We start from the raw sequence: 22,992 nt of genomic DNA, 5'->3' as shown, positions 1-22,992 counted from the left end.
AAGAAAGAGAAAAAATTGACTCAAAGTGCAGGATATTCGAAGAACCCAAAAGAATCGGTAAGTTTCATGATTTAACTTTACTTCTTCATTTTTAATATTGTATTTGTTCCTATTTTGTTTTATGATTTCTAAATAAGATATGTGCAGTGTGCATATGAATTTGGTGCTAATTTTTTTAAAACTATATTCCGGCCCTCCAGTGGTCCGAGAGACCGTGATCTGGCCCCCTGTTTAAAAAGTTTGAGGACCCCTGGTCTAAACCTTTTAAATTATGCTACCTAATGTAAAGTGCTACAGGAGCAAACTCAATAGCAATTCACATTTTCTAGCAACACATCTCTTTCCATTATCTTTCACATTTTCTACTTTTCACTGTCTCTTCTAGACTTAGGATGACAACCGTAGATACCTGGTTCGCCACCTGTAATTTTCAATTCTGCATTCACATTCTCAACATCTGTATTCAAAAACTCTGTAAAACATTCACTATGTCTCTTTCTCAATATACTTCTATAAAATCTGTCATTAATACTTTCATTATACCCTATTACGTTCTAGCATCTTATTCAGAGAATAACATTAAGCATTATTATCAAGTGCAAAGATAGACACTGGTCCGACCATCGCGTCTTGAAAAGTTCCTATGTCGTGGTAGATCTTCTTTCAAAAAGAGAGTCCTTCGTAAAACCAAGAGAGAGCACCTAAAGAGGTGCAAACTATATACAATAACAGTTCTGGACCATTCAACGTTCATGATCTCCACAGTTCAAGTGTTAAAGGGTGCCAACAAAACAGGGCAACTCTGGGAAAATAAACTAGGACATGATAACCAAAAATAGAAAACTGGTGCACAAAATAGAAAACAGTGGCACAACTGTGCAAATACCTTCCTGGGTAACGAGATTTACTTTAACCCCTTCCTGACATGAGACGTACTATCCCGTCCATGGGACCCGGGCCCCTATGCCCATGGACGGGATAGTACGTCTAGCGCGATCAGCGGCGCCCATGTGGTGAGCGTCGCTGATCGCGGCCGGGTGTCAGCTGATTATCACAGCTGACACCCGGCACAATGTGTCAGGGGCGGTCACGGACCGCCCCCGACACGTTAACCCCTTGCACACCGCGATCAAACATGATCGCGGTGTACCGGGGGTTAAAGGGAAGCATCGGCAGGGAGGGGGCTCCCTCCGTGCTTCCCTGAGCCCCCCCACGGCAGCGCAATGTGCAGCGCTGCTGCGGGGGACTCCTTTCCTCCAGGCCCCCGGATCCAAGATGGCGACGGGGGCCTTCGGGGGCCTGAGGAAGCTGGCTTCCTCAGTGCCTGCAAAGCGCAGGCATGAGGAAGCCTTCTGCAGTGCCTGTGTCAGATCGCTGATCTGTCACAGTGATCTGTGATGTGACAGATCAGCGATCTGTCACAGGACAGTGATGTCCCACCTGGGACTATTTAATAAAGTAAAAAAATAAATAAAAAAAAGTGTTTAAATAATTAAAAAAAAATCGCCAAATAAATTAGAAAAAAAAAAAAAATATTCCCCCAATAAATCCATTTTTTGGAAATAATAAAAAAAACCAATAAAAGTACACATATTAGGTATCGCCGCGTCCGTAATGACCCGCCCTATAAAACTGTCCCATTAGTTAACCCCTTTAGCGAACCCCTTAAAAAATAAAAAACGAAGCAAAAAATAATGATTTATTATCATACCGCCAAACAAAAAGTGCAATAACGCGCGATCAAAAAGACGCATATAAATATCCATGGTACCGCTGAAAACGTCATCTTGTCCCGCAAAAAACGAGCCGCCACACAGCATCATCAGCGAAAAAATAAAAAAGTTATAGCTCACAGAATAAAGCGATGCAAAAATAATTATTTTTTATATAAAATAGTTTTCATTGCATAAAACCGACACAAACATAAAAAAAGACATAAATGAGGTATCGCTGTAACCGTACTGACCCGAAGAATAAAACCGCTTTATCAATTTTACCGCACGCGGAACGGTGTAAACGCACCCCCCCAAAAGAAATTCATGAAACTCTGGTTTTTGTTCATTCTGTGTCCCAAAAATAGGAATAAAAAGCGATCAAAAAATGTCACGTGCCCGAAAATGGTACCAATAAAAACGTCAACTCGTCCCGCAAAAAATAAGACCTCACATGACTCGGTGGGTCAAAATACGGAAAAATTATAGCTCTCAATATGTGGCGTTGCAAAAACTATTTTTACAATAAAAAGTGTTTTTTAGCGTGCGACAGCTGCCAAACATAAAAACCGCCATAAATAGTAAATCAAACCCCCCGTTATCACCCCCTTAGGTAGGGAAAAATAATAAAATTAAAAAAAAAGTATTTATCTCCATTTTCCCGCTAGGGTTAGGGTTAGGGTTAGGGCTAGGGCTAGGGCTCAGATTAGGGTTAGGGGTGTGTTGGGGTTAGGGCTGGAGTTATAATTGGGGGGTTTCCACTGTTTGGGCACATCAGGGGCTCTCCAAATGCAACATGGCGTCTGATCTCAATTCCAGCCAATTCTGAGTTGAAAAAGTCAAATGTTGCTCCTTCCCTTCCAAGCTCTGCCATGCGCCCAAACAGTGTTTTACCCCACATGTAGGGTATCAACCTACTCAGGACAAATTGCAAAACAATTTTTGGGGTCCAATTTCTCCTGTTACCCTTAGGAAAATAAAAAATTGGGGGCAAAAATATCATTTTTGTGGAAAAAAATGATTTTTTTATTTTCACGTCCGAGTGTTATAAACTTCTGTGAAGCACTTAGGGGTTCAAAGTGCTCACCACACATCTAGATAAGGTCCGTGGGGGGTCTAGTGTCCAAAATGGGGTCACTTGTGGGGAGTTTCAATAGTTTAGGTACATCTGGGGCTCTCCAAACGCACATGACACTCGCAGACCATTCCATCAAAGTCTGCATTCCAAAACGTCACTGCTTCCCTTCCGAGCCCCGACGTGTGCCCATACAGTAGTTTTCTCCCACATATGGGGTGTCTGCGAACTCAGGCCAAATTGGACAACAACTTTTGGGGGTCCAATTTCTCCTGTTACCCTTGGGAAAATGAAAAAATTGGGGACTAATTGATCATGTTTCTGGAAAAAATACGAGTTTTTTATTTTCATGCCCTGGCATTATAAACTTCTGTGAAGCTCTTGGGGGTTCAAAGTGCTCACCACACACCTAGCTAAGTTCCTTAGTGGGTCTAGTTTTCAAAATGGGGTCATTTGTGGGGGGTTTCCACTGTTTAGGTACATTAGGGGCTCTCCAAAGGCAACATGACACCCGCAGACCATTCCATCAAAGTCTGCATTCCAAAACGTCACTACTTCCCTTCCGAGCCCCGACGTGTGCCCATACAGTAGTTTTCTCCCACATATGGAGTATCAGCATACTCAGGACAAATTGGACAACAACTTTTGGGGTCCAATTTCTCCTGGTACCCTTGGGAAAATAAAAAAATGGTGACTAAAAGATCATGTTTGTGGAAAAAATACGAATTTTTTATTTTCACGCCCGGACATTATAAACTTCTGTGAAGCACTGGGGGGGGTCAAAGTGCTCACCACACATCTAGATAAGTTCCGTAGGGGGTCTAGTTTCCAAAATGGTGTCATTTGTGGGGGGTTTCCACTGTTTTGGTACATCAGGAGTTTTCCAAACGCGACATGGTGTCCGATCTCAATTCCAGCCAAAAATGTCAAATGGCGCTGCTTCCCTTCCGAGCTCTGCCATGCGCCCAAATAGTGGTTTACCCCCACATGTGGGGTATCAGCGTACTCAGGACAAATTGCACAATAACTTTTATGGTCCTGTTACCCTTGGAAAAATAAGAATTGAGGGTGAAAAGATCATTTTTGTGGAAAAAATATGATTTTTTAATTGTATGGCTTTATGTTATAAACTTCTGTGAAGCCCATGGGGGTTCAAAGTTCTCACCACACATCTAGATAAGTTCCTTAGGGGGTCTAGTTTCCAAAATGGTGTCATTTGTGGGGGGTTTCCACTGTTTTGGTACATCAGGGGTTTTCCAAACGCGACATGGTGTCCGATCTCAATTCCAGCCAAAAACGTCAAATGGCGCTGCTTCCCTTCCGAGCTCTGCCATGCGCCCAAATAGTGGTTTACCCCCACATGTGGGGTATCAGCGTACTCAGGACAAATTGCACAGTAACTTTTAGGGTCCTGTTACCCTTGGGAAAATAAAAATTGGGGTGAAAAGATCATTTTTGTGGAAAAAATATGACTTTTTAATTGTACCGCTGTACGTTATAAACTTCTGTAAAGCCCTTGTGGGTTCAAAGTTCTCACCACATATCTAGATAAGTTCCTTGGGGGGTCTAGTTTCCAAAATGGGGTCACTTGTAGGGGTTTCCACTGTTTAGGTACATCAGGGACTCTCCAAACATGACATGGCGTCCAATCTGAATTCCAGCCAATTTTGCATTGAAAAAGGCAAACGGCGCTCCTTCCATTCTGAGCTCTGCCATGCACCGAAACAGTGGTTCCCCCCCCCACATATCAGGTATCTGCGTACTCAGGACAAATTGCACAATAACTTTTGCAGTCCAATTTCTCCTGTTACCCTTGGTAAAATAAAAAAAATTGAACCTGAAGTATTTTTTTTATGAAAAAAAGTTAGATGTTCATTTTTTTTTAAATATTCAAAAAAATTCCTGTGACGCACCTAAAGGGTTAATAAACTTCTTGAATGTGGTTTTGAGCACTTTAAGGGGTGCAGTTTTTAGAATGGTGTCACTTTTGGGTATTTTCTATCATATAGACCCCTCAAAGTGGCTTCAAATGTGATGTGGTCCTAAAAATAAAATGGTGTTGCAAAAATGAGAAATCGCTGGTCAACTTTTAACCCTTATAACTTCCTAACAAAAAAAAATTTTGGTTCCAAAATTGTGCTGATGTAAAGTAAACATGTGGGAAATGTTAGTTATCAAGTTTTTTGTGTGCAGTATCTCTGTGATTTAAGGGCATAAAAATTCAAAGTTGGAAAATTGCGAAATTTTCAAAATTTTCGCCAAATTTCCGTTTTTCTCACAAATAAACGCAAGTTATTTGAATGAAATTTTACCACTAACATGAAGTACAATATGTCACGAGAAAACAATGTCAGAATCACCGGGATCCATGGAAGCGTTCCAGAGTTATGACCTCATAAAGGTTCAGTGGTCAGAATTGTAAAAATTGGCCCGGTCATGAACGTGCAAACCACCCTTGGGGGTGAAGGGGTTAAAGGAAGCATCTTGACTAATTGTTGTTTTTGTTCCCTCCTGGGGTTCTGGGAGCTGATGATTGGAAACTGCTACCAGATGAAATGCTCTGGGTGTCTTCATCTTGTTGCTGGTTGCTTGCCATACGCATGTATTCTCTCTCTTCAGGGGTGAGATTGACAGCTGCCTGTGCGGATACTGGGCCTAGCGGGGTACTCGGTACCGGGCCCGTTGATCTCAATGGGAGTTGTCACGGAAGCTGTGACCCGGTCCGTGGCCCTGGGGCTCCATGGCAAAAAAGAGATGAATGAACAATGAAATAAAGTTTATGAATAGTTCAGGACGCCACCTGTGGTGTTCGGCAAATGAGGTATTAGGCCGACGCTGCATGTAGATCCTCTGGGACTGGTGGTTGGTTGCAGCCAAGATGGTGAAGCTCCCCACAGGTGGAGCTGTAGTCCCAGGGCAGTGTAGATGTAGCAATGGAGGAGAGGCACAGGCGGCGTAGAGCCTGGTGCCCAGATGTAGTGCGGGGTGTAGTGGTGCGGGAATAAGTGGAGGACACCAGGGCATGTAGTTCCAAAGCTTTACTCACAGTCTGTAGTACACACTGGTGAAGGCCTCCGTGCTGTGTCCTCCGGGTCCTGGGCTCAGTCAACCTCCAGGCAAGATAGGATGCTCCCTTCCAACACTCCGCCAACATGTGCCTTTCTGATCGTCTCCTCTATAGCGCCTTTAAGTGAAGTACTCCCAGTACTGAGTTACACTAGAGTGCCTCCTGACAGATGTTCCCAAGAACTCTACTTGTACGGCAGACAGCTGTAGCCTGCTTCGGGGACTCCTAACTCCTGAGTCCCGGCTCACTATCCAAGTTGCTGTTGTGCCCCCAAGTCTTAGATGGGAGTAGTGCATTTACAGCCGACTACTCCACCGGTGTCTGCTGCAGAACCATTAGTGTCCATACAACCTCGGGGACCGGGCCCCGGCCTTGCGCTTAGAACTTCTAGGCAGGGTTCTTCCTCTAACCCACGTCCTCTGTGTTCCCTTTTTACTCCTACGTTCCGTACTTGTCTTTCTTTCTTATGGAAGCTCAGGCTTCAGTTCAATGTCTTTCTCCTTCTTTTCCTTTCCCGTGCCAGCTGGCACAGGTCACTGAGGCAGCTGCAGCACCTCCTTCCTCCATCCCTCTTCCAGGGATCTCCTTTCCTCACTCCTCTCTGAGTGACTGTCTGACCTCGAACTCCCTGAAATTCTAAACCTTCCCGCTCTTTATGTATTCTAAACTCCACCCACCTCCCAGCACGTTTCGTGTTTCCAAGCAGGGAACCACCAAAGCTGCTCTGCTACTCTCTAAGCAAGGAGCCGCAATGTGGCTTTGCTACACTACTTTGTGGTGAGGGGTGCAGGTGTTGGAGCGTGGTTAGGAGTTCCCAACTTACCTGGATGGTGGGGTACCACACCTCAGGAGGAGGTGCAGTACCTCTGTGGCGACTGAAGCCTCAGGGGCGCCACAGACACACAACAGTGCCAGCCACAGAGACACACAACAGTGCCAGCCACAGAGACACACAACAGTGCCATCCAGAGACACACAACAGTGACAGCCAGAGACACAACAGTGCCAGCAACAGAGACACAACACTGCCAGCCACAGAGACAACAGTGACAGCCAGAGAGACACAACAGTGACAGCCAGAGACACACAACAGTGACAGCCAGAGACACACAACAGTGACAGCCAGAGACACACAACAGTGACAGCCAGAGACACACAACAGTGCCAGCCACAGAGACACACAACAGTGCCAGCCACAGAGACACACGACAGTGCCAGCCACAGAGACACACAACAGTGCCATCCAGAGACACACAACAGTGACAGCCAGAGACACAACAGTGCCAGCAACAGAGACACAACACTGCCAGCCACAGAGACAACAGTGACAGCCAGAGAGACACAACAGTGACAGCCAGAGAGACACAACAGTGACAGCCAGAGAGACACAACAGTGACAGCCAGAGACACACAACAGTGACAGCCAGAGACACACAACAGTGACAGCCAGAGACACACAACAGTGCCAGCCACAGAGACACACGACAGTGCCAGCCACAGAGACACACAACAGTGCCAGCAACAGAGACACACAACAGTGCCAGCAACAGAGACACAACAGTGCCAGCAACAGAGACACAACAGTGCCAGCCACAGAGACAACAGTGACAGCCAGAGACACACAACAGTGCCAGCCACAGAGACACACAACAGTGCCAGCCACAGAGACACACAACAGTGCCAGCCACAGAGACACACAACAGTGCCAGCCACAGAGACACACAACAGTGCCAGCCACAGAGACACACAACAGTGCCAGCCACAGAGACACACAACAGTGCCAGCCACAGAGACACACAACAGTGCCAGCCACAGAGACACACAACAGTGCCAGCCACAGAGACACACAACAGTGCCAGCCACAGAGACACACAACAGTGCCAGCCTCAGAGACACACAACAGAGCCAGCCACAAAGACACAACAGTGCTACCCACAAAGACACACAACAATGCCAGCAACAGAGACACACAACAGTGCCATCCAGAGACATACAACAGTGCCAGCCACAGAGACACACAACAGTGCCAGCCAGAGACACACAACAGTGCCAGCAACAGAGACACACAACAGTGCCAGCAACAGAGACACAACAGTGCAAGCCACAGAGACACAACAGTTCCAGCCAGAGATACACAACAGTGCCAGCAAGCAACAGAGACACACAACAGTGCCAGCCACAGAGACACACAACAGTGCCAGCCACAGAGACACACAACAGTGCCAGCCACAGAGACACACAACAGAGCCAGCCACAAAGACACAACAGTGCTACCCACAAAGATACACAACAATGCCAGCAACAGAGACACACAACAGTGCCATCCAGAGACATACAACAGTGCCAGCCACAGAGACACACAACAGTGCCAGCCACAGAGACACACAACAGTGCCAGCCACAGAGACACACAACAGTGCCAGCCACAGAGACACAACAGTGCCAGCAACAGAGACACAACAGTGCCAGCAACAGAGACACAACAGTGCCAGCAACAGAGACACAACAGTGCCAGCAACAGAGACACAACAGTGCCAGCAACAGAGACACAACAGTGCCAGCAACAGAGACACAACAGTGCCAGCAACAGAGACACAACAGTGCCTGCAACAGAGACACAACAGTGCCTGCAACAGAGACACAACAGTGCCAGCAACAGAGACACAACAGTGCCAGCAACAGAGACACAACAGTGCCAGCAACAGAGACACAACAGTGCCAGCAACAGAGACACAACAGTGCCAGCAACAGAGACACAACAGTGCCAGCAACAGAGACACACAACAGTGTCAGAAAAACATTCAGGAAATGACTGACTACACGTCATAGGGTGTGTGCACACGCTGCGGATTCTGGTGCGGATTGATCTGCGCGGATTTTGCAAAATCCGCAGGTCAAAAGACCTGCGGTTTATCTGCGGATTGGCCTGCGGTTTATCATCTCTACAATGGAGCAGGTGGTAAACCGCAGCAGAATCCGTAGAAAGAATTGACAAGTCAATTCTGTCTGTAGTTTAGAAACCGCAGCAAATCCACACGGAAAACCCCGCACCATCCGGACAGTGGTTTATTTCCATAGGATATTATGGTACTGTACACCGCAGCAGAATCCGCAGAGTGTGCACATAGCCATAAAAGACGTTTCAGGAAAAAAAGAGATCCAGAGATTTCTGATGCGGTTTCTGCTTGAAAGACTCATTGTGTGAACATAGCCGGAGGAGGATTTTTGACTCCGTGGAGTTTTTTTTTTCTAGTGGGTCTGCTACCAAAGATGCCTGAAAACAATCCTTCAAAAAAATCGCTCGAAGAACTCTTACTACTAATTTATATTGTAAAACCACTTTGCTGCTCATATATTCAGTCTTTTGAGAGGTTTTCACTTTCCATACAAAAGGCAGCAGAAAAAATAAACAATCCACGTAAAAAAAAAAAACACTTTAGGAAAAGAAAAACTCCTCTAAAAACTCCTGAAAGAAAGGAGCGTTTCCTGAAGGAATTTTCAAGTGGAAAAAAAATTCTCATTTGCAGCCAATTTTCCCTTAGTTTTTTTCCTCCCCTTCTTTCAAGCGCCATAACTTTTTTCTTCATTTTTCCGCCCCCCCCCCCCCCCCCCCAGCCGTACAAGGAGCGGCTTGCGTTTTGAGGGGACGAGTTGTACTTTTGAAGAGGTTGATGTGACGTTTTGATCGCTTTTTGCAGTTCTTTCCTTTCGATCTTTATGGCATTTTCTGTACGGTGAAATAATTTTCTATTTTGATAGTTTTGAACTTTTTTTTGCTATTTTTTTCATTTATTTTTGTTTAAGTCTTTCATTTTTGGGTTCAAACTTTTATGTGTTTATTTACTTTGTAGTGTTTTTCTTTCCAGCTTTTTTTTTTAGTCCTTTTAGGGGACTTGAACCTTTGATTATTTGTAGTATAGACTCCAACACTTCAGTATTGCAGTATACTGGGTTTCTGGGCTTCACAGGAGGAGTACCAAGATGGCGGTGATGCCCCACCAGGATGGCACGACCTAAATGTTGCCGTCAGTGACTGACAGCGGTTAGGGTGTGTGCACACGCTGCGGATTCTGCTGCGGTGTACAGCACCATTATTCCCTATGGGAATTAAAAACCGCAGTGCAGACGGTGCGGATTTTTCCGCGGTTTTGAAACTGCAGAAAGAATTGACATGTCAATTCTTTCTATGGATTCCACTGCGGTTTTTCATCTCCTCGATTGAGGAGATGAAAAACCGCAGAGCAATCCGCAGGTCTTTTGAACTGCAGATTTACCTGCGGATTTTAAAAAATCTGCGTGGCCAAATCCGCAGCGTGTGCACGTACCCTTATACAGCAGTGATCAGAGCTCGCTTAGTGGCAGGTGCCAGCTGTATAGCACAGCTGTGACTCCACTTCATCCACTTATACCCTCCCTGTGATGCACTATTACGTCCTGGGAGGGGAAGGGGTTAATAAGGAGCTTTCTAGGTAACTTACATCAGCCCCTCATGATGCAAAATGAGGGGGGATAATAGTGCACCGAGCTCTCAGCCACGCCAAGGGTGCACCGAACTATTTCCATGAGCAATAAAAGGGATTTTCTCCAGCCGTGTACCCGTAACCGATGAAATTAATAGGGGCTGAGTCCCTTATGGCCCCATGGTATAAAGAGGTATTTTGGGGGCTGACTGACCCCTCTAAGTTAAACTTTCCCCAACTAAGGCCTGTTTCACACTTACGTTTTTGGTGGCCGTTGAAATCCGCTAAAATGGTGGAAAACGGATCCGCCTGGGTACGGATTACATCGTGTGCCACCGGTCCGCTATGGTTCACGTATCCGCGGCCGGAAAAATTTAAAAGAGCCGGGACGTCATCCATCGCTGCCTCTATCGCGGGATCCCGGGGGCGTCATCGTGGAGCGTAATTCCCGCAGGTATCATCGCGGGATTTCGCAGGGAGGTATCGGTGTATACCTGGTGGAAGAGAGAGAGAGATTTTCTTCCAGCAGCCAGACAAGATTCAGGGTTAAAAAGGGAAAATGCGGATCCGCAAAGAAAACGTAAGTGATCTCAGCGGACGCCATAAATTTTTGCGGTTCCGCATGAATACGGACGCAACGGACAATCATCAGTCAAAATCCGCCCACAATGCAAGTCAATAGGTAAAAAAACGGATCCGCAAAGAAAAACGGCGGATTCGTTTATTTGGCAAACCGCGGATTTTGACTGATGATGACAAACGGAAGTGTGAAACAGACAATCAGCGTTATACAGGAGTAATGGAGATTTCCAGATACAGCGCTGCCACCTAGTGGTGATTTATGGGTGTTGGTACTGCAAAAGTTTTGGACTTTTGATTCCGCCGCCTCATGCACACCGGACGCAATGAGCTGCGGCATTTTAGCGGTGGAGCACGGGGGTCAGTCAGCGGCTCTCGTGCGTCCTGTGTCAGGCCGGGTTCACACAGGCGGGATTAATTCACGGTCCGTACTCTGCAGTGTCGCGCCGGCTCACGACTCAAACTGTGGGGTCAGTGTACCGTATAACGTGCGAATAAACCGGGAAAAATCCAACTGCGGGGAAATAGAGGAAAACTAACAACTGAGCAGAGACCGGAACCGCCGGCACCTGAGGGGAGCACGGGTCTGACTGACGGGCGCGGTCACGTGTCCCGCCTGCACGCGCGGTCTGCAGTCACGTGGTGCGGGGGCCGGGCCTGTGCGGAGCGGGCGGCAGAGGCCACGTTGTGTGCAGTGTCCGGAGCAGCAGGACGCGCCATGCCGAACAAGCGGGCGTCCCGGAACGCGTACTTCTTCTTCACCCTGGACATGGTGCCGGAGCTCCGGCGCCGCGGCTTCCCGGTGTCCGGAGTGAAGGAGGCCATACCGCTGTGCTCCGGGGACTGGGCGGTGAGTACCGGGCCCGGCGGGGTCCAGTCACCAGACCGCGGCCGGAGAGTAAAGAGTGTCTCTCACATACCCTCCTTCCCCATCTGCCCTCCTCCCCCCCATTACCCATCTGCCCCCCCCCCATCACCCATCTGCCCATCACCCATCTGCCCATCACCCATCTGCCCATCACCCATCTGCCCCCCCCCATCACCCATCTGCCCCCCCCCATCACCCATCTGCCCCCCCCCCATCACCCATCTGCCCCCCCCCCCATCACCCATCTGCCCCCCCCCCCATCACCCATCTGCCCCCCCCCCATCACCCATCTGCCCCCCCCCCATCACCCATCTGCCCCCCCATCACCCATCTGCCCCCCCATCACCCATCTGCCCCCCCCATCACCCATCTGCCCCCCCCATCACCCATCTGCCCCCCCCTCGCCCATCTGCCCTCCCCCCATCGCCCATCTGCCCCCCCCCATCGCCCATCTGCCCTCCCCCCCCTCGCCCATCTGCCCTCCCCCCCCTCGCCCATCTGCCCTCCCCCCCCTCGCCCATCTGCCCTCCCCCCCCTCGCCCATCTGCCCTCCCCCCCCTCGCCCATCTGCCCTCCCCCCCCCCTCCTCGCCCATCTGCCCTCCCCCCCCCCCCCTCCTCGCCCATCTGCCCTCCCCCCCCCTCCTCGCCCATCTGCCCTCCCCCCCCCCTCCTCGCCCATCTGCCCTCCCCCCCCCCCTCCTCGCCCATCTGCCCTCCCCCCCCCCCCTCCTCGCCCATCTGCCCTCCCCCCCCCCCTCCTCGCCCATCTGCCCTCCCCCCCCCCCTCGCCCATCTGCCCTCCCCCCCCCCCTCGCCCATCTGCCCTCCCCCCCCCCTCGCCCATCTGCCCTCCCCCCCCCTCGCCCATCTGCCCTCCCCCCCCCGCCCATCTGCCCTCCCCCCCCCCCGCCCATCTGCCCTCCCACCCCCTCGCCCATCTGCCCTCCCACCCCCTCCTCGCCCATCTGCCCTCCCACCCCCTCCTCGCCCATCTGCCCTCCCCCCCCCCTCGCCCATCTGCCCTCCCCCCCCCCTCGCCCATCTGCCCTCCCCCCCCCCTCGCCCATCTGCCCTCCCACCCCCTCCTCGCCCATCTGCCCTCCCCCCCCCCTCGCCCATCTGCCCTCCCCCCCCCCTCGCCCATCTGCCCTCCCCCCCCCCTCGCCCATCTGCCCTCCCCCCCTCGCTCATCTGCCCTCCCCCCCCCCTCGCTCATCTGCCCTCCCCCCTCCCCTCCCCCCTCCCCCCTCCCCTCGCTCATCTGCCCTCCCCCCCCATCGCTCATCTGCCCTCCCCCCCCATCGCTCATCTGCCCCCCCCCCCCATCGCTCATCTGCCCTCCCCCCCCCATCGCTCATCTGCCCTCCCCCCCCCATCGCTCATCTGCCCTCCCCCCCCCATCGCTCATCTGCCCTCCCCCCCCCATCGCTCATCTGCCCTCCCCCCCCCATCGCTCATCTGCCCTCCCCCCCCCATCGCTCATCTGCCCTCCCCCCCCATCGCTCATCTGCCCTCCCCCCCATCGCTCATCTGCCCTCCCCCCCCATCGCTCATCTGCCCTCCCCCCCATCGCTCATCTGCCCTCCTCCCCCCATCGCTCATCTGCCCTCCTCCCCCCATCGCTCATCTGCCCTCCTCCCCCCATCGCTCATCTGCCCTCCTCCCCCCATCGCTCATCTGCCCTCCTCCCCCCATCGCTCATCTGCCCTCCTCCCCCCATCGCTCATCTGCCCTCCTCCCCCCATCGCTCATCTGCCCCCCCCATCGCCCATCTGCCCCCCCCTCGCCCATCTGCCCCCCCCATCGCCCATCTGCCCCCCCATCGCCCATCTGCCCCCCCCATCGCCCATCTGCCCCCCCCATCGCCCATCTGCCCCCCCCATCGCCCATCTGCCCCCCCCATCGCCCATCTGCCCCCCCCATCGCCCATCTGCCCCCCCCATCGCCCATCTGCCCCCCCCATCGCCCATCTGCCCCCCCCATCGCCCATCTGCCCCCCCCATCGCCCATCTGCCCCCCCCATCGCCCATCTGCCCCCCCCATCGCCCATCTGCCCCCCCCATCGCCCATCTGCCCCCCCCATCGCCCATCTGCCCCCCCCATCGCCCATCTGCCCCCCCCATCGCCCATCTGCCCCCCCCATCGCCCATCTGCCCCCCCCATCGCCCATCTGCCCCCCCCATCGCCCATCTGCCCCCCCCATCGCCCATCTGCCCCCCCCATCGCCCATCTGCCCCCCCCATCGCCCATCTGCCCCCCCCATCGCCCATCTGCCCCCCCCATCGCCCATCTGCCCCCCCATCGCCCATCTGCCCCCCCCATCGCCCATCTGCCCCCCCCATCGCCCATCTGCCCCCCCCATCGCCCATCTGCCCCCCCCATCGCCCATCTTCCCCCCCCCATCGCCCATCTTCCCCCCCCCATCGCCCATCTTCCCCCCCCATCGCCCATCTTCCCCCCCCATCGCCCATCTTCCCCCCCATCGCCCATCTTCCCCCCCCATCGCCCATCTTCCCCCCCCATCGCCCATCTTCCCCCCCCATCGCCCATCTTCCCCCCCATCGCCCATCTTCCCCCCCCATCGCCCATCTTCCCCCCCCATCGCCCATCTGCCCCCCCCATCGCCCATCTGCCCCCCCCATCGCCCATCTGCCCCCCCCATCGCCCATCTGCCCCCCCCCATCGCCCATCTGCCCCCCCCATCGCCCATCTGCCCCGCCCATCTGCCCCCCCATCGCCCATCTGCCCCCCCCATCGCCCATCTGCCCCCCCATCGCCCATCTGCCCCCCCATCGCCCATCTGCCCCCCCCATCGCCCATCTGCCCCCCCCATCGCCCATCTGCCCCCCCCATCGCCCATCTGCCCCCCCCATCGCCCATCTGCCCCCCCCATCGCCCATCTGCCCCCCCATCGCCCATCTGCCCCCCCCATCGCCCATCTGCCCCCCCCATCGCCCATCTGCCCCCCCCATCGCCCATCTGCCCCCCCATCGCCCATCTGCCCCCCCCATCGCCCATCTGCCCCCCCATCGCCCATCTGCCCCCCCCCATCGCCCATCTGCCCCCCCCATCGCCCATCTGCCCCCCCCATCGCCCATCTGCCCCCCCCATCGCCCATCTGCCCCCCCCCATCGCCCATCTGCCCCCCCCATCGCCCATCTGCCCACCCATCGCCCATCTGCCCTCCCCCCCCACTTGCCCTCCTCCCCCCCATTGCCCATTTGCCCTCCTCCCCCCCATCGCTCATCTGCCCTCCTCCCCCCATCGCTCATCTGCCCTCCTCCCCCCATCGCTCATCTGCCCTCCTCCCCCCATCGCTCATCTGCCCTCCTCCCCCCATCGCTCATCTGCCCTCCTCCCCCCATCGCTCATCTGCCCTCCTCCCCCCCTCGCCCATCTGCCCTCCTCCTCCTCCTCCCCCCCCTCGCCCATCTTCCCTCCTCCTCCTCCTCCCCCCCTCGCCCATCTTCCCTCCTCCTCCTCCTCCCCCCCTCGCCCATCTTCCCTCCTCCTCCTCCTCCTCCCCCCCTCGCCCATCTTCCCTCCTCCTCCTCCTCCTCCCCCCCTCGCCCATCTTCCCTCCTCCTCCTCCCCCCCTCGCCCATCTGCCCTCCTCCTCCCCCCCCCTCGCCCATCTGCCCTCCTCCCCCCCCCCCTCGCCCATCTGCCCTCCTCCCCCCCTCGCCCATCTGCCCTCCTCCTCCCCCCCTCGCTCATCTGCCCTCCTCCCCCCCTCGCTCATCTGCCCTCCTCCTCCCCCCCTCGCTCATCTGCCCTCCTCCTCCCCCCCTCGCTCATCTGCCCTCCTCCTCCCCCCCCTCGCTCATCTGCCCTCCTCCTCCTCCCCCCCTCGCTCATCTTCCCTCCTCCTCCTCCCCCCCTCGCTCATCTTCCCTCCTCCTCCTCCCCCCCTCGCTCATCTTCCCTCCTCCTCCTCCCCCCCTCGCTCATCTTCCCTCCTCCTCCTCCCCCCCTCGCTCATCTTCCCTCCTCCTCCCCCCCCTCGCTCATCTTCCCTCCTCCTCCCCCCCCTCGCTCATCTTCCCTCCTCCTCCCCCCCTCGCTCATCTTCCCTCCTCCTCCCCCCCCCTCGCTCATCTTCCCTCCTCCTCCCCCCCTCGCTCATCTTCCCTCCTCCTCCCCCCCCCTCGCTCATCTTCCCTCCTCCTCCCCCCCCCTCGCTCATCTTCCCTCCTCCTCCCCCCCCCTCGCTCATCTTCCCTCCTCCTCCCCCCCCTCGCTCATCTTCCCTCCTCCTCCCCCCCCTCGCTCATCTTCCCTCCCCTCGCTCATCTTCCCTCCTCCTCCCCCCCCCTCGCTCATCTTCCCTCCCCTCGCTCATCTTCCCTCCTCCTCCCCCCCCCTCGCTCATCTTCCCTCCTCCTCCCCCCCCCTCGCTCATCTTCCCTCCTCCTCCCCCCCCCTCGCTCATCTTTCCTCCTCCCCCCCCTCGCTCATCTTTCCTCCTCCCCCCCCCCTCGCTCATCTTTCCTCCTCCCCCCCCCTCGCTCATCTTTCCTCCTCCCCCCCCCTCGCTCATCTTCCCTCCTCCTCCCCCCCCCCTCGCTCATCTTCCCTCCTCCTCCCCCCCCCCTCGCTCATCTTCCCTCCTCCTCCCCCCCCCCCTCGCTCATCTTCCCTCCTCCTCCCCCCCCCCCTCGCTCATCTTCCCTCCTCCTCCCCCCCCCCCCCTGGCTCATCTTCCCTCCTCCTCCCCCCCCCCCCTCGCTCATCTTCCCTCCTCCTTCCCCTGCTCCATATCTGCCTGGCAACAGACTGGTGCGCCGGCCCCCAGTGCTGTGCGCTGCATATCTCTGTTGCTGGCTGGATTGACATTTGGGTCTCTGCATTGCTTTATTTTAGATGCTGTCTGCTGAGGAAAAGGAAAAATATGCTGAAAAGGCCAAAGAGTGGAGGAGCCGAGATCTGAGCTCCTCGAGACCCGATACAGATGGGGGAAACTCTTATCACGAGAAGGTGAGACCCTCATAGAAGTACGGAGCGTCCTGCACTCCAGCTGCTCTCATGTCCGCCCTGATCGCTGGCACACTGCAGTGACCGCTCCGCGTGCAGCACGTCGTGCTATAAGCCGCACTGCAGTGACCGCTCCGCGTGCAGCACGTCGTGCTATAAGCCACACTGCAGTGACCGCTCCGCGTGCAGCACGTCGTGCTATAAGCCGCACTGCAGTGACCGCTCCGCGTGCAGCACGTCGTGCTATAAGCCGCACTGCAGTGACCGCTCCGCGTGCAGCACGTCGTGCTATAAGCCGCACTGCAGTGACCGCTCCGCGTGCAGCACGTCGTGCTATAAGCCGCACTGCAGTGACCGCTCCGCGTGCAGCACGTCGTGCTATAAGCCGCACTGCAGTGACCGCTCCGCGTGCAGCACGTCGTGCTATAAGCCGCACTGCAGTGACCGCTCCGCGTGCAGCACGTCGTGCTATAAGCCGCACTGCAGTGACCGCTCCGCCAGCAGCACATCGTGCTATAAGCCACACTGCAGTGACCGCTCCGCCAGCAGCACATCGTGCTATAAGCCACACTGCAGTGACCTCTCGGCGTGCAGCACGTCGTGTTATAAGCCACCCTGCAGTGACCGCTCCGCCGGCAGCACATCGTGTTATAAGCCACACTGCAGTGACCGGTCCGCGTGCAGCACGTCGTGTTATAAGCCGCACTGCAGTGACCGCTCCACCAGCAGCGTGTTGTGCTATAAGCCGCACTGCAGTGGCCGCTCCGCGTGCAGCATGTCGTGCTATGAGCCGCACTGCAGTGACCGCTCCGCCAGCAGCATGTCGTGCTATAAGCCACACTGCAGTGACCGACACCTAGCTCTAGGCTTACTAATGAAGCGGTGTCGGCTTGTTAAGCCGATAACTAAACACACATTGTCACCAGCCTATGTAGGAGCATTAATAGAACGAACGTACATAGGCTGTAACCTTACAGCAACTGTTAATTTTAAAGAGAGAAAAAAATTGTGTGGGCTCCTGCGTAATTTTAATAACCAGCAGAGGGAAGGCTGAAGGCTGATATTAATATTCTGGGAAGGAGCCAATAGCCATAAAGGTTCCCAGGCTATTGGTATCAGCTCACAACGGGTTGCTTAGCCTTTGCTGGCTAATTTAAAGGGGGACATGAGAAAAAAATTGACATAGGGTCCCCCTATAAAATCTAACCAGCAAAGGCTAGGCAGACAGCTGCGGACTGATATTAACAGCCTAGGAAGGGACCATGGATAGTGGCCCCTCCCAGACTAAAAACATCAGCTCTCAGCCACCCCAGAAAAGGCGCATCTATAAGAAGTGCCAAATCTGGCGCTTAACCTTGCTCCTCATCAGCCCACACCTCCGGGTCACAGACAGTGTGACCCCCGCAGCGCTCTGACCGATAGTACCGGTGGTAACGTTACCGCTTGTGACAGTCACAGCTGTGGGGTCACGCTGACATCGGACAGCATGATTTCGCAGCGCTCTGACCGGCAGTAGCGTTATTGCTGATAAGAACTACCGCGCTGGTGTTTCCCACGCTGTCACACAAATGACAGCGTGGGAAACGCCATAGGATGAAGGTAAAAACGCAAAATAAAAACTCAGCAAATCCTCACACGTTTTTATACCTGAGTGACTGACTCATTTGAAGTCAATGTGTGCAGAAACACACAAAATTGACATGCTGCAGAAAAAAACCGTACTGCAAATACGCACGGAAATTTACCGATCATGTGCACAACACTTCAGGATTGTCATTGAATTAGCTTGCATAAGGATTCCATTGCGTTTTTGGACCATTTTCACATTGAAAAAAAGCAGCAAAAACGCATTCTGTGCACATGGCCTTACACTTTCGATTCCTCATATTTCTACTGTCGGCTTTACCTCCCCTTGATTTTTCTCTCCAACAGCTTCATCAGGTGTGTCCTGGAATGGCTTATGATGAGCAGATCTGTTAGCGGCAATCAGGGGTGATTTGCAGAGGCAGAGTTGGTACACATCCATACAGCACAGAGCCTATTTTACAACTAATCTAAGCCAGAATGTGACAAGAACTAAGTGAAATGACAGTCCATCGTTAACTTAAGATATGAGGGTCAGTCATGTCGGAAAAGCTGCTAGAACCTTGAAGGAATCGTCAAGCGCAGTCGGGAGAACCATTAATGGCTATGATGAAAATGGCTGTCATGAGAATCACTCCAGGGAAAAAAAAAACAGACCAAGAATGACCACTGCTGCAGAGGATAAGTTCATCAGTGTTTCCAGTCTCAGAAACCGAAAATTAGTAGCATCTTAGATAACATCCCTTGTAAATGATGCACAGACAAGTAGCAGAAACAAAACCTTGTGAGAAGGCTACGTCAGGGGACATGGCCTGCACAATCACCCTACCTCAACCCAATGCAGATGGTTTGGGATGAGCTGGAGGTAAAGTAGGCAACAAGTACTCTGCATTTGTGACAGCAACTTCAAGACTGTTGGAAGCCGTTCCAGGAGACACCTGATGAAGTTGCTGGGGAGGGGGGGGTGCTTGACTTGTGTGCTGGTTATTACTGATGACATGACTGTCCTTATACAGGAGCTGTCATCCAATCCCCGGGATAGAGGAGACGACAGAGGGCAACACTGGAGTCTCAAGAAAAGTGAAGGTATGAACATCTTCCCACGACCTTCGGACCAGATTTATATATTATAGTGTTAAGTTAAACCATAGATCTATAAGACTGTGTTCACATCTGCAACATGGTGCTATAAGATAATCGGAGCCGGGGGCACCCCAGTGCAAGACTTAAGGCTGTGTTCATACCTTGCGTTTTTGCTGCGTGTTTTTTTTTTTCTATGCAAATTTTCAGGAGCGTTTCACAAAACCAGCAAAGTCTGAGCTTACAGAAATCACATGCACGGGCCTTATTTATTTTTTTTTCCTGACAGTTTTGGCAAATATCTGTGTTTTTTTGCAAAATGCAGCATGTCACGTCAGCGTTTTTCAAAAAGCTGAAAAAAAGCAGATTTCTGGTTATGCTGCGTTTTTGGTGCCATAACCAGATGAAGATGAATCAAGTTATATTTTTTTTTTTTTTTTTTTTTTTTTATGCAGCAAGCTTTATCAAGATGCACACGAGACAAATGAACCCTGGAAAAAAAAAACTAAGCAAAACCTTGCTTTTTGTAAGCGGCTTAAAATCTGCTTAAAAATCCTGCTGCAAAAAACGCAACGTGTGAACATAGCCTTACGCTCCATACTGCACTGAGGGAATGGAACATCGAGGGTGTGAACATAGCTGTTGGTTTGGGGGACAAATACAGAATTATTTTAGAACAGAAATATATATAATATTTATTTTTATTAGAATCGTAAGAGTTGGAAGGGACCTCCTGGGCCATCTGGTCCAACCCTCTGCTCAAAGCAGGATTCGCTAAATCATCCCAGTCAGATGTCTGTCCAGCCTCTGTTTGAAGACTTCCATTGAAGGAGAACTCACCACTTCTCGTGGCAGCCTGTTCCACTCATTGATCACTCTAACTGTCAAAAAGTTTTTTCTAATATCTAATCTGTGTCTCCTCCCATTCAGTTTCATCCCATTGCTTCTAGTCTTTCCTTGTGCAAATGAGAATAAAGTTGATCCTTCTACAATGTGACAGCCCTTTAGATATTTGTAGACAGCTATTAAGTCTCCTCTCAGTCTTCTCTTTTGCAAACTAAATATTCCCAAATCCTGCAACCTTTCCTCATAAGACAGGGTTTGCAGACCGGTCACCATTCTGGTCGCTCTTTTCTGAACTTGCTCCAGTTTGTTGATGTCTTTTTTAAAATGTGGTGCCCAAAACTGGACACAATATTCCAGATGAGGTCTGACCAAAGAGGAGTAGAGGGAAATAATGACTTCACGTGATCTAGACTGTATGCTTCTGTTAATACATCCTAGAATTGCATTTGCTTTTTTTGCTGCTGCATCACACTGTTGACTCATATTCAGTCTGTGATCTATTAGTATACCCAAGTCTTTTTCACATGTACTGTCACTTAGCCCTATTCCTCCCATTCTATATATGCTTTTTCCATTTTTATTGCCCAGATGTAGTACTTTGCATTTCGCCCTGATAAAAACCATTATTATTTTATTTTTATTTTTTTTCTTCAAGGAATTTTCCAACCTCAGCAAGAACAGGATGTGCTAATCAGAAATTGGGTCCAGTACAACCTGCCATCTCGATTCCCGAATAAGCACAACCTGATGGGAGACAGAAGTGCTGCCGGTGCAGGAGCACAGGAGAGAGTCCAAGGTCGGGATATTAGTTTTGCTTTTTTTTTTCCCCCTATTTTTCTTAGTGACTCTTTGTAACGAGGGGTCCCAGGGCTTTTAAGAATAATATTTAATGTGATTACATAACCTAATATTCACCTCTCATATCCCATCACTGCTCCTGCTGCAATGACGTCGTCTACATAGTTTAGGGGGGACCAGTTAGATGACCTCGGCATTGGGCACAGTTCTAGATTTATCATCTGTATGTGGTATCGTAGGGAAAAGGGGGGGAAATGTGCTTAACCCCTTCACCCCCAAGGGTGGTCTGCACGTTCATGACCGGGCCAATTTTTACAATTCTGACCACTGTCCCTTTATGAGGTCATAACTCTGAAACGCTTCCATGGATCCCGGTGATTCTGACATTGTTTTCTCGTGACATATTGTACTTCATGTTAGTGGTAAAATTTCATTCATATAACTTGCGTTTATTTGTGAAAAAAAACGGAAATTTGGCGAAAATTTTGAAAATGTCACAATTTTCCAAATTTGAATTTTTATGCCCTTAAATCACAGAGATACGGCACACAAAAAACTTAATAGATAACATTTCCCACATGTTTACTTTACATCAGCACAATTTTGGAACCAAAATTTTTTTTTTTTTTTTTTTTTTGTTAGGAAGTTATAAGGGTTAAAAGTTGACCTGCGATTTCTCATTTTTGCAACACCATTTTATTTTTATGGACCACATCACATTTGAAGCCACTTTGAGGGGTCTATATGATAGAAAATACCCAAAAGTGACACCATTCTAAAAACTGCACCCCTCAAGGTGCTCAAAACCAGAGTCAAGAAGTGTATTAACCCTTCAGGTGCTTCACAGGAATTTTTTGAATATTTAAAAAAAAAATAAAAAATGAACATTTAACTTTTATTTCACAAAAAAAAATACTTCAGGTTCAAATAGGATCCAAAAGCTGTTTTCCAATTTGTCCTGAGTAGGCTGATACTCTACATGTGGGGGTAAAACACTGTTTGGGCGCATGGCAGAGCTTGGAAGGGAAGGAGCACTGTTTGACTTTTTCAACGCAGAATTGGCTGGAATTGAGATCAGACGCCATGTTGCGTTTGGAGAGCCCCTGATGTGCCCAAACAGTGGAAACCCCCAATTCTAACTCCAACCCTAACCCCAACACATCTCTAACCCTAATCTCAGCCCTAACCCTAGCCCTAACCCTAGCCCTAATTGGAAAATGGAATTAAATACATTTTCTTTTAATTTTATTATTTTTCCCTATCTTAAGGGGGTGATAACGGGGGGTTTGATTTACTATTTATGGCGGTTTTTATATTTGGCGGCTGTCGCACGCTAAAAGACGCTTTTTATCGTAAAAATAGTTTTTGCATCACCACATATTGAGAGCTATAATATTTCCGTATTTTGACCCACCGAGTCATGTGAGGTCTTATTTTTTGTGGGACGAGTTGACGTTTTTATTGGTATCATGTTCGGGCACGTGACATTTTTTGATCGCTTTTTATTCCGATTTTTGGGACGCAGAATGAACAAAAACCAGCGTTTCATGAATTTTTTGGGGGGAGTGCGTTTACACCGTTATGCCTGCGGTAAAATTGATAAAGCGGTTTTATTCTTCGGGTCAGTACGGTTACAGTGATACCTCATTTAGGTCGTTTTTTTATGTTTTTGTCGGTTTTATGCAATAAAAACAATTTTATATAAAAAATAATTACTTTTGCATCGCTTTATTCTGCGAGCTATAACTTTTTATTTTTTCTCTGATGATGCTGTGTGGCGGCTCGTTTTTTGCGGGACAAGATGACGTTTTCAGCGGTACCATGGATATTTATATGCGTCTTTTTGATCGCGCGTTATTGCACTTTGTTCGGCGGTATGATAATAAAACATTATTTTTTGCTTCGTTTTGTTTTTATTTTTTAAGGGGTTAACTAACGGGACAGTTTT

The 22,992-nt window shown here is 51.4% G+C and overlaps 1 protein-coding gene across 2 annotated transcripts in view; it reads left to right on the top strand.

Moving 5' to 3' along the window:
- The first annotated feature begins 11,214 nt into the window (after window positions 1–11,214).
- Window positions 11,215–22,992, top strand: part of MAEL (maelstrom spermatogenic transposon silencer) — a 46,845-nt gene continuing 35,067 nt past the window's right edge. The window contains exons 1-4 of one of the 2 annotated variants that reach the window (XM_073577123.1): window positions 11,215–11,742; window positions 16,626–16,739; window positions 19,337–19,406; window positions 20,902–21,042. In XM_073577123.1, coding sequence (XP_073433224.1) covers window positions 11,611–11,742; window positions 16,626–16,739; window positions 19,337–19,406; window positions 20,902–21,042 — 457 coding nt within the window. In that variant the 5' untranslated portion in view covers window positions 11,215–11,610. The remainder of the gene's footprint in view (window positions 11,743–16,625; window positions 16,740–19,336; window positions 19,407–20,901; window positions 21,043–22,992) is intronic. The other variant, XM_073577122.1, reaches the window with a different exon arrangement.

The sequence above is a fragment of the Dendrobates tinctorius genome, unplaced genomic scaffold (assembly GCF_039654945.1).
Source record: "Dendrobates tinctorius isolate UK_male_01 unplaced genomic scaffold, ASM3965494v1 ptg000054l, whole genome shotgun sequence".
Taxonomy (NCBI): domain Eukaryota; kingdom Metazoa; phylum Chordata; class Amphibia; order Anura; family Dendrobatidae; genus Dendrobates; species Dendrobates tinctorius.
This window is presented reverse-complemented; position numbering and strand designations above follow the sequence as displayed.